This window comes from Danio rerio, chromosome 13, assembly GCF_049306965.1.
Source record: "Danio rerio strain Tuebingen ecotype United States chromosome 13, GRCz12tu, whole genome shotgun sequence".
Lineage (NCBI taxonomy): Eukaryota > Metazoa > Chordata > Actinopteri > Cypriniformes > Danionidae > Danio > Danio rerio.
This window is the reverse complement of record NC_133188.1, coordinates 51,435,894-51,446,793: the sequence shown is the minus strand read 5'-3', so window position 1 is coordinate 51,446,793 and position 10,900 is coordinate 51,435,894. Positions and strand designations below refer to the sequence as shown.

General features: G+C 39.2%; 1 protein-coding gene across 6 annotated transcripts in view; it reads right to left on the bottom strand.

Annotated features, from left to right (window-relative positions):
* Nucleotides 1–3,990: 3,990 nt before the first annotated feature.
* Nucleotides 3,991–10,900, bottom strand: part of tmem87b (transmembrane protein 87B) — a 43,828-nt gene continuing 36,918 nt past the window's right edge. For 3 of the 6 annotated variants that reach the window (XR_012388960.1, XM_073920344.1, XM_073920343.1), the window contains exon 20: nucleotides 3,991–9,225. Coding sequence is in view for 2 of the 6 variants with exons in the window: in XM_073920344.1 (XP_073776445.1) it covers nucleotides 9,184–9,225 (42 nt within the window). In the remaining 4 variants the exon portion in view is untranslated. The remainder of the gene's footprint in view (nucleotides 9,226–10,900) is intronic. The other 3 variants (XR_012388959.1, XR_012388958.1, XR_012388957.1) reach the window with 2 other exon arrangements.

The following is a 10,900-nucleotide window of genomic DNA, read 5'->3' as shown; positions in this document are numbered from 1 at the left end:
TTTGTTGTTCAATCAAAACACTATTATTTGGGCAGCCCAAATAAAATATGATAAGCTGGTGTAGTAAGAGGACTAAAACTCTATTTGGTTTAGGATGGAAGACACAGCTTGCTCCCCTTTGCCAATTAAATATTTGTCATTTGTTAAGAATTATATAAAACAAAAAAAAAGATTCAGAACATTTCATTTCTATCTCAAATACTCGCTGAATTCGGAAAAATGTAAAGACATATTTGGGAATTTCTACCCCTTTCTACTCGTCTTCTCCACCTACTTTTAACCCTGATATTCCTTTAACATTGCAAAACACACGTTTCTTTTTGGCTTATTCCCTTTATTAATTTAGGATCGCCACAGCGGAATGAACCCCCAACTAATCCAGCACATGTTTTACACAGCGCATGCCCTTCCAGCTGAAAACCATCACTGGGAAGCATCCATAGACAATTTTAGCTTACCCAATATTAGGGTCTCTGCAGATATCATAATGTCAAATTTAAGACCTTTTAGGACCTTTTTAGGACCATTAAGCATTAAATTAAAGACCTATATTGCAATATCAAAAACAGAGAAAATGTAAAAGCACAAAATTAGGGGTAAAATAAAGTTATTTAAATTGAACAGTACTAAAGTCAGGTTAAATGCACCATTGAACTACAGAAAAAAACAAACATCTTAATGCAGGTTTATACTTTCACCTGGCACCTTGGCATCGCACAACTCACGAAACAGATTAAGCCTTTTATACTTGACACGTTCACCATTGAGATATTTTTTTTTAAATGAAAGGGGGCGCTCCAAAAAAACTAAGTAAAATCAGACGAATAAAAAGATAATCAGTATCATTTAAGATGTTTTTGGGGGCCTCTTTTTGTTGGTTTAACAAACTTATCCCTTAGGTTTTCCCAAAGTTTTACAAAAACTTTCCTCCTTCCCCATGTCTGTTGCAATTTCTAGCCAAAATATTTGTTCATTCTGGCAAGCAGAAATGTCACTGTGACAGAAAATAGGTATAAACTTGATTAGGTATTATAGCCTACTGTACTATTCACTCTTCAAATAAATCCCACTATCAATCCCATTTTATGACTAAAATAAAGTGAACTAGTGTCTGCTGTACAGTGTTTTGTAAACACTTCATTTACTCTGTTGTGGTAATACTACAGTTGCTATGGTAACAAAACAAGTGTATTAAAAAAAAACTACCCAGTGCTTCATTTTTTTTTTTTTTTTACAAGATAGGGTATATTTTTCTACAATTCAACACACTTTACTGTAGTAAATCTACACTGTATTTCATTTTATCAGTTCACTATTCTTAATACTACAGTATGCTGAAGCATCTCTGGAGAGCAAAAGCACTAAAGGAGTCCGACGGAGCGAGAGCGGATCATTCGCACGTGAGCAGCCAGTGTTTTGAGAGCTCGCAAGCAGTTTTGTCCATGAACAAAGGAAACCGGCGCGTGAGCAGAGATTCGCTCTCTCGTATTACAGCGCTCCCAACTTATAAAACTGCGCATGTCTTTGGACTTGTGGGGGAAACCAGAGCACCCGGAGGAAACCCACACCAACACGTGGAGAACATGCAAACTCCACAAAGAAATGCCAATGAACCCAGCCGAGGTTCAAACCAGCGACCTTCTTGTTGTGAGGCGATCGAGCTATCCACTCCACCACCGTCGCACCTGCAAAGCAATTAATTCAAAACTAAGCAGTAATTATTTACATTGTTAGTATGCTGTTATAAATAGTTAAAATATATCCTATATAACATGCACAGGAAAAATGCATATGATGTAGACTTCACAATCCCATGAGAAGAGGATTTGTGAATGACACTAGAAGGTTGTGTGAAAACGACAACATTACAGGCACTTTTCACAAACTAATGACTTTTTTTGGAATAAGTACCTACACAAATTTAACTATTCAAAATGCAGACAGAGTAAAGTTTCACCAGTATGTTTACTTAGACTTATTAAAGGGCACCTATGGTGAAAAATCTACTTTTCAAGCTGTTTGGACAGACATGTGTGTAAGTATAGTGTATATATTGTCATATTGGGGTGAAATAAACACACCCAGTCCTTTTTTTTCAAATTTAACAACATATAAACGGTGGACCAATTGGAGCAGTTATCAGATCGACTGCAACTTTACGTAGGAGTGCGGTCCCTCCGCCCACCAATATTGATTGACAGCTGCGCATTAACATGTCTCCATAGTAATGCATATACTCATATCGACAAGACAGGACGAGCGCAAAGCAACCGGGAATAAAAGGTCTGTTCAGTTTGCTAGGATCATCAGTCATCATCAGACGTGATCAAGAGTGAGTTTTACAAGTTTAACATGTTTTAAAACATGTGCACGAGTGTAATGAAGTACAGCCATTCACTTCTTCAGCACAGCCTCGTGTCTCCCTCACTGTCTCTCTGTGTGCGTGTGTCTGCCTGCGTCTCTACACTATGTATGTGCGTTTGTGTCTGCGCTACTGGTGTGTGCTATGTGTGTGTGTCTGCCTGCTTGTCTACACTATGTATGTGCGTGTGTCTGCGCTAGCCTACTTGTCTGTGCTATGTGTGTGTGTGTCTGCCTCTGTCTCTACGCTATGTATGTGCGTGTGTCTTGCTAAGTGTCTGTGCTATGTGTGTGTGTCTGCGCTGTGTGTGCGTGAACTCATTGCTGCAACTCCACAAAAAAAATGCATCAAACACTGATGGTAAAGTTCTTACTGTAGTATTTCTCACAAACGTTACGTGAGATCTGCTTCCTGAGGCAGCCGAGGGCGTGTTGAGGCACGCTGCTGACAGACACGTGGGATAGGTGGGCGGGGGATGACTCGCCTTAAAGGCCCGGTGCAAAAAAACAGCAACAACCTTTTCCCAGCTATAATACAGACACTTCAGACAGCTATATAAATACTCTGATGGGTGTTTTGAGCTGAAACTTTACAGACACATTCTGGGGACACAAAAGACTTATATTAAATATGAAAAAGGGGTAACCCATGTGCCCTTTAAGCAAAATTAAACTTACTCATGCTGAGGCCTCTAAAAGACCTGTGAAGAGATGATGCCAACCATCAAGGACTTCTAGAGGTATCCATAACCTACTCATACCTGCAGTTCTCCCCGATGGACGTCCAGCGTTATCCAGCGCCTAGACTGCAGCTCTGCACAAATAGTTTGCCAGAGGAGAAATGGTCGTACCCAACTGAGCCAGGTTTCTCTCAAGGTTTTTGCTTAGACCTAATAAGCATAATTAAACTTAGCCTTAAAGAAACTCATGCTACTGTCCAGGTTGAAATTCCCCATCTTGAGGCCTCTAGAGACCGTGCAGCACCATTGATTTGATCCAAAACCTGTGAAGAGATGATGCCAATTATAGAGGTCTTCTAGAGGTATCCATAATCTTAGACCAGGCCGTATTCCTGAGCAGATGTTGTGGTGGTCAAGGAGAAGTGGAAAGCATGAGACCGATTCCTGAAAGACTCCAGTGACAGACGAGTCTCTGCATTGATCTCGTGGGCCAGCCTGAACAACCGCCGGTGACCAACTCACACCTGCAGCTTCTTCACGAAGGACGTCAAGCGTTCTCCAGCGCCTGACTGCAGCTCTGCACAAGAAGTTTGGCCAAAGGAAAAATTGGTCTTGCCAGAAATGAGCCTGGTTCCTCTCAAGGTTTTTGCTTAAGACTTAATAAGCGTTATTAAACTCTTAATGTCTTAATGCTTTTGTCCAAGTAGCAATTCACCTGTGAGTGAGTACCAAGGGAACTGGTAAAGAATAGTAACACTTCTAAACAAAACAATATGAAAAATACAAGAGAGATTGTATTAGAAATTAGGACCTTCACCAACAGATTTATATTTTATAGATCAGACAAAATAAAAATGACACCATTCATGGTCAATCTGATCAAACATCTTCTGTACATTTTGTACACAAATAATGACAGAGCAAACCCTCCACGCCTCCAAACTCACAATTCGACTGTAATAAAGAGTCTTTATTGCAACCCACATCATTTAAAGTGTATGAAAGGTGGATAAATATGCATGTAGACAGAAAACAGACAGGACCTGAGCTTTACGGGACATCAACTGCGCTCTTTGAACAGTGTCTGATGAGTAAGCAAACAGAAAAAACAAAGAAAACCACAGAAAATGAAAGGGTTTTTATGAAGAAAACAGAAATATAAAGGACAAGGTCAGCAACATGCAGATAAATTAAGCCCGTCACTGCATGCCATGACCAACGGAAATCACATTCACTTAAAGTGCGCTTTATATCATACACAATTTAGACGGTATCTGATGTATTCTCCATCCGAATGATGCAAAAACATCTTGAAGTTTAACAGTCAGTCTGTTCACCTTTGTACAGCATAGTAAATAGTGTTGTCCTGATACTGGAATATTAAAAACGTCCATTTCCTGTGAACATTTGAGCGCCGTGATTGGCCATGAAGGTCATCAGTTCATCGAACTCACCACTGTTTACTGAGTGTAACCACAGATACAGGAACACTGGAGCCTTTCAAAGTCACGCAGATCAGCTAGTTTGTCTATAAGCTGACATACGAATGATCCACTGATAAATTTGGGGCTTTAAAACGCTCCAATCTCCCTGTATCAGTGGTTACACTCAGTAAACAGTGGTGAGTTGGGTAAACTGCTGACCTTCACAGCCAATCACAATCATTTCTGTTGAGCTTGTGAACACAACAGCAAATCAGCTGTTTAAGAGCGTGCTCAAATGTTCGCAGGAAATGGACGCTTTAAAAAGTTCAGTACCGATTGATATCAGATTCCAGCATCATGACAACACTAATAGTAAATCACACTTTGTTCAGTCCATCACAGAATGCCCAAAGCAGAAAAGGCAATAAGATTCATTTACAGCAGGGGTGTCCAAACTCGATCCTGGAGGGCTGGTGTCATGCATAGTTTAGCTCCAACATCCTTCAACACACCTGCTTGGAAGTTTTTAGTACACCAAAGAGCTGAATTAGCTGGTTCAAGTGTGTTTAATTGAGATTGGAGGTAAAATATGCAGGACACCGGCCCTCCAGGAGTGAGATTGGACACCCCTGATTTGCAGCAAAACAAAGCATATGTTAAGGCTTCAGTGTGCATCTACAGAGAGATCGAGACGCACACTTTTCCTCACAAACAAACAAATAATGACTTAAAAGAATACTTCACGCAAAATTGAACATTATTTACTCACTTTCAAGTTGTTTCAAACAATATAACTATGATTTTTGGTTACACTTGTTCATAAGACTGTCGCGAATCCATTATAATCATGACATGACACATGTGAATGAGATTTTATTGAGTGTTATTAAGTGGCATAAACAAACACATCACAACCTGTTTTTGTCTTTGTCTTGACAGAAAGTTTGTCTTGTCATAAATCTGTCATAAACATGATTGTCATGAGGCATTATAAATGTGTCGTGAATATTTTTTCCGATCAGGTTTTCAGTGTATTTGTCATTAAAATGTCTCTTTCAAAGTTTATTACTTAATTTTTAAATACTTAATACATAAATATTACAAAAAAATTTTAAAAACAGCGTCACTAATATTTAATGACATTTTAATAACAAATTCAGCTTGTACCACTGAAGTTGAGGCCAAAACAATAATAACGCACTGTTATGGAATTGATGAGACATTTATAATAGCTTCATGACAATCATGTTTATGACAGATTTATGACAAGTTTTGTAATGTCAAACTGTCAAGACAAAGATAAAGACAGGTTGTGATGTCTTTATGTCAAGTTGTCATAACAAACAATGCCATTTTTGCATTTAAAATGCCATAATGAGCCACTTAATAACAGTTGTTATGAGCAAGCATAAAATCTCATTCACATTTATGACATGTCATGCTTATAAAAGCTTAACGGCAGTCTTATGAACATCCCTTCAAGTGTTACCTTTTTTCTTCCATGAAATGCAATAGCTGCGAGCCTTCATGCTACATCTTTGCAAAGTAAATAAAATCCATCATAAAAGTTCATCTCTTGCACTATTTTTCGATTGTGTGACCAAAAAGTAGGTTTTAGACTGCAAGATAGAAGCAAACGCAAATAAAAATAAAGGTTTTCGGCCAACGATGGCTTGCATTTTTCTGTATAATTCACAACTAACTAATACATTTTCCTACATTTCCAAAACCTCTCCTCTTTGTGCTTCACGGTACAAATAACGGCATGTAGGTTTGAAAGAGGAGACAAATAACTTCATTTCAATTTCTAAGGGGGAACTGTGCTTCTTTCAGTAAGTTGATCTGGGCTCTGTACAAAACAAACCATACAAATTAGTCATTGATTAAATTACCCAGTTAAATTACTCCCTGTACAAACTCAAGCAAATACAAATCTCTAGTACTATTCACATCATGTGCTGAACTCACAGAAATAATATTGGAAAATAACACTTTATATACAGTTAATGGAAACGTAGAGGACGCTTTGGTCAACATCTAGTAACACTTGAATACGAGAAGAGGTGTTCATAAGACTGTTATTAAACATTTATAATCATGAAGAGATGTTATGAATGTGAATGAAAATTTTAGGCATGCTTATAACAACTGTCATTGGCTTGGTTATGACATTTTAAATGCATAATGACATAGTCTGTTAGGACAACTTAAACAATACATGGTTTATGACCAGCAGATTGTACTAATTTTTAACACCCTATGGTGATCTAGGCTAGTTTTGGAAAGTAGATGGTGCTCTTGGCTAGTTTTGAGCCGTAGATGGCACTCTTGGCTAGGTTTGAAAAGCTGATGGCGCTCTAGGCTAGGTTTGAAAAGCTGATGGCGCTCTAGGCTAGGTTTGTGCAGCAGAGGGCACTCTTGGCTAGGTTTGAAAAGCTGATGGAGCTCTAGGCTTGGTTTAAACAGCAGATGGTGCTAGTTTTGAACAGCAGTTGGCGCTCTAGGCTAGGTTTGAACAGCAGATGGTGCTAGATTTGAACAGCAGTTGGCGCTCTAGGCTAGGTTGGAACAGAAGACAGGACTCTATGCTTGCTTTTAATAGCAGATGGTGGTCTAAGCTAGTTTTTTACAAGCAGATGGTGCTCTAGCCTAGCTTTGAACAGCAGATGGAGCTCTAGGCTAGGTTTAAACAGCAGATGGGGCTAGTTTTGAACAGCAGTTGGCGCTCTAGGCTAGGTTTGAACAGCAGATGGTGCTAGATTTGAACAGCAGTTGGCGCTCTAGGCTAGGTTGGAACAGAAGACAGGACTCTATGCTTGCTTTTAATAGCAGATGGTGGTCTAAGCTAGTTTTTTACAAGCAGATGGTGCTCTAGCCTAGCTTTGAACAGCAGATGGAGCTCTAGGCTAGGTTTAAACAACAGATGGTGCTAGTTTTGAACAGCAGTTGGCGCTCTAGGCTAGGTTTGAACAACAGATGGTGCTAGATTTGAACAGCAGATGGCGCTCTAGGCTAGGTTTGAACAGAAGACAGGACTCTGCTTGCTTTTAATAGCAGATGGTGATCTAAGCTAGTTTTTTACAAGCAGATGGCGCTCTAGCCTAGCTTTGAACAGCAGATGGAGCTCTAGGCTAGGTTTGATCTGCAGATGGTGCACTAGGTTAGGGTTGAACAGCAGATGGCGCTCTAGGCTTTTTTTAATAGCAGATGGCGGTCTAGGCTAGTTTTTTAAAAGCAGATGGTGCTCTATGCTAGTTTTTTTAAAAGCAGATGGTGCTCTAGGCTAGTTTTGAACAGCAGATGGTGCTATAGGCTAGTTTTGAACAGCAGATGGTGCTTTAGGCTAGTTTTGAACAGCAGATGGCGCTATACACTAGTTTTGAACAGCAGACAGTGCTCTAGGCTTTCTTTTAACAGCAGATGGCAGTCTAAGCTAGATTTTATAAGCAGATGGGGCTCTAGGCTAATTTTGAACAGCAGATGGTGCTCTAGGCTTAGTTTAAACAGCAGACAAACACTCTAGGCTTGTTTTTAATAGCATTCAGTGCTCTGGGCTTTATTTTACTAGCAAATGGCAAGCAGATGGCGCTCTAGGCTAGTTTTTAACAGCAGATCACTCTTTAGGCAAGTTTTTTAACAGCACATGGCGCTTTTAATAGCAGACTATGCACTAGGATTGATTTTAATAGCAGATGACAATTTAGGCTAGTTTTTAGGCTAGTTTTGCTAACAACGTGACATAAACAAATATATCACGTTTTTGAATATCAAAGCAACTTGACATTACCAACACAACAAAACTTGTCATAAATCTTTCATAAACATGATTGTCATGAGGCATCATAACTGAGTCGTGACTTTTATGACAGCATAATTAATGTTTTTTTTTTTTACCTCAACTAGAGTGGTACGAAATGAAATTGTAATTAAATTGTCATTAAACATTAATGACGCTGAGTACAGAAACATATTGAGACATTTTAATGACAAATACAGTTAGTTTCAATGAAAACGAGATCAGAAAAATATTAATGACAATTATAATGCCTCGTGACAATCATGTTTTTTGACAGATTTATGAAAAGTTATGTTGTCTTGGTAATGACAAGCTGTCATGATAAAGATGAAGACTGGTGGTGATGTATTTGTTTATGTCAAGTTGTCAATGAAAACAGTGTCATCTTTGCATTTAATATGACACAACTGTATCATTGACACTTAATAACAGTTGTCATTAGCGTGCATAAAATCTTATTCACATTGATTATAAAAGTTTCATGACAGTCTTATGAACATCCTTTCAAGTAAAGTATTACCAAGTTCCTTAGTGTTTTTTCAAGACGCACGCGCGCACACACATACACAAACAAAACCCCATTTCAATCCATTTAAATAACACATTATCGCCGCACACGAATAGTCACTCACAATTTTGACAAGTATGTCATTAGAAACATAAATACTTGTCTCTTTACAGATCAATCAGGACGTTACAGTCTTCAGGACGTTTCAGGAAAACAAGAGTTAACGCCTCGCACAGAGTTCAGGTAGAATGGCATCTAAACCAGCTAAAATATGTCTGCACCTTCAGCAGGATTCCTTCAATCAACTCAAAAATCCACCAACCAACGGCAGCAAAGGAAGAAAACGGTCCGAGTCTGTGGCTCTATAAGGGTCCGATCGAGCATTTCTCGAGCAATCTCGGGCATTCCTCAAACTCACTCCATTTTAGACATCTCGTATTTGGTGGTCATGATCTCCTGTAAGAGAAACAGACAGCTTAAGATAGGTGAATATGTAAAAGATACACAAAAATACACACATTTATAACACTGCTACAGAGTCTGATTCACAAATCTTGTTCAGATTTAGGGCTGTCATGACAAAAATAGATGTGAATAGATTTAGAGATCATTTCAGAGTTTATTCTGAGATTGGGTTTTTACCAGCAGATGGCATTTTAGACTAGCTTTGAACAGCAGAAGCTGCTTTTAGGCTCATTTAATAGCAGACAGCATTCTTGGCTAGTTCTTAAAATCAGATGATGCTCTAGGCTAGTTTTTAACAGCAGATGATGCTCTAGGCTAGTTTTTAACAGTAGATGTTGCTATAAGCTAGTTTTTAACATCAGATGTTGCTCTAGGCTAGTTTTTAACAGCAGACAGCGTTGTATGCTAGTTTTTAACAGCAGGTGGCGCTCTAGGATAGTTTTTAAGAGCAGATGTTGCTCTAGGCTAGTTTTAACCAGCAGATAGCACTCTAGGCTAGTTTTTAACAAAAGATGGCACTCTAGTCAAGTTTTTGATAGCAGATGCCGCTCTAGGCTAGTTTTAACAGCAGAAGCCACTCTAGGCTAGTTTGTGACAGCAGATGTTGCTCAAGGCTAGTTTTTAACAGCAAATGTTGCTCAATGCTAGTTTTTGACAGCAGATGTTGTTTAAGGCTAGTTTTTGACAGCAGATGTTGCTCTAGGCTAGTTTTGAACAGCAGATGCCACTCTAGGCTAGTTTTTGACAGCAGATGTTGCTCAAGGCAAGTTTTTAACAGCAGATTTTGCTCTAGGCTAGTTTTTGACAGCAGATGTTGCTCTAGGCTAGTTTTTAACAGCAGATTTTGCTCTAGGCTAGTTTTTGACAGCAGATGTTGCTCTAGGCTAGTTTTTAACAGCAGATGTTGCTCAAGGCTAGTTTTGAACAGCAGATGCCGCTCTAGGCTTGTTTTTGACAGCAGATGTTGCTCTAGGCTAGCTTTTAACAGCATACAGTGTTCTATGCTAGTTTTTAACAGCAGATGTTGCTCTAGGCTAGTTTCTCACAGCAGATGTTGCTCTAGGCTAGTTTCTAACAGCAAGCGGTGCTCTAGGCTAGTTTCAACAGCAGACGACGCTCTAGGCTAGATTGTAAGTACTCTAGGCTAATTTTAACAGTAGATGTTGCTCTAGGCTAGTTTTAACAGCAGACAGCGATCTAGGCTAGTTTCAACAGCAGAGGGTGCTCTAGGCTAGTTTGCAAGAACTCTAGGCTTGTTGTAACAGCAAACGGCATTCTAAGCTAGGTTTAACAACAGATGTTGCTCTAGGCTAGCTTTTAACAGCAGACAGCATTCTAGGCTAGTTCTTAACAGCAGATGTTGCTCTAGGCTAGTTTTTAACAGTGGATGTTGCTTTAAGCTAGTTTTTAACATCAGATGTTGCTCTAGGCTAGTTTTTAACAGCAGATATTGCTCTAGGCTACTTTTTAATAGCAGATGGTGCTCTAGACTACTTTTTAACAGCAGATAGCACTCTAGGCTAGTTTTTAACAAAAGATGGCGCTCTAGGCAAGTTTTTGATAGCAGATGCGGCTCTAGGCTAGTTTTAACAGCAGATGCTGCTCTAGGCTAGTTTTTGACATCAGATGTTGCTCTAGCCTAGTTTTTGACAGCAGATGTTGCTCT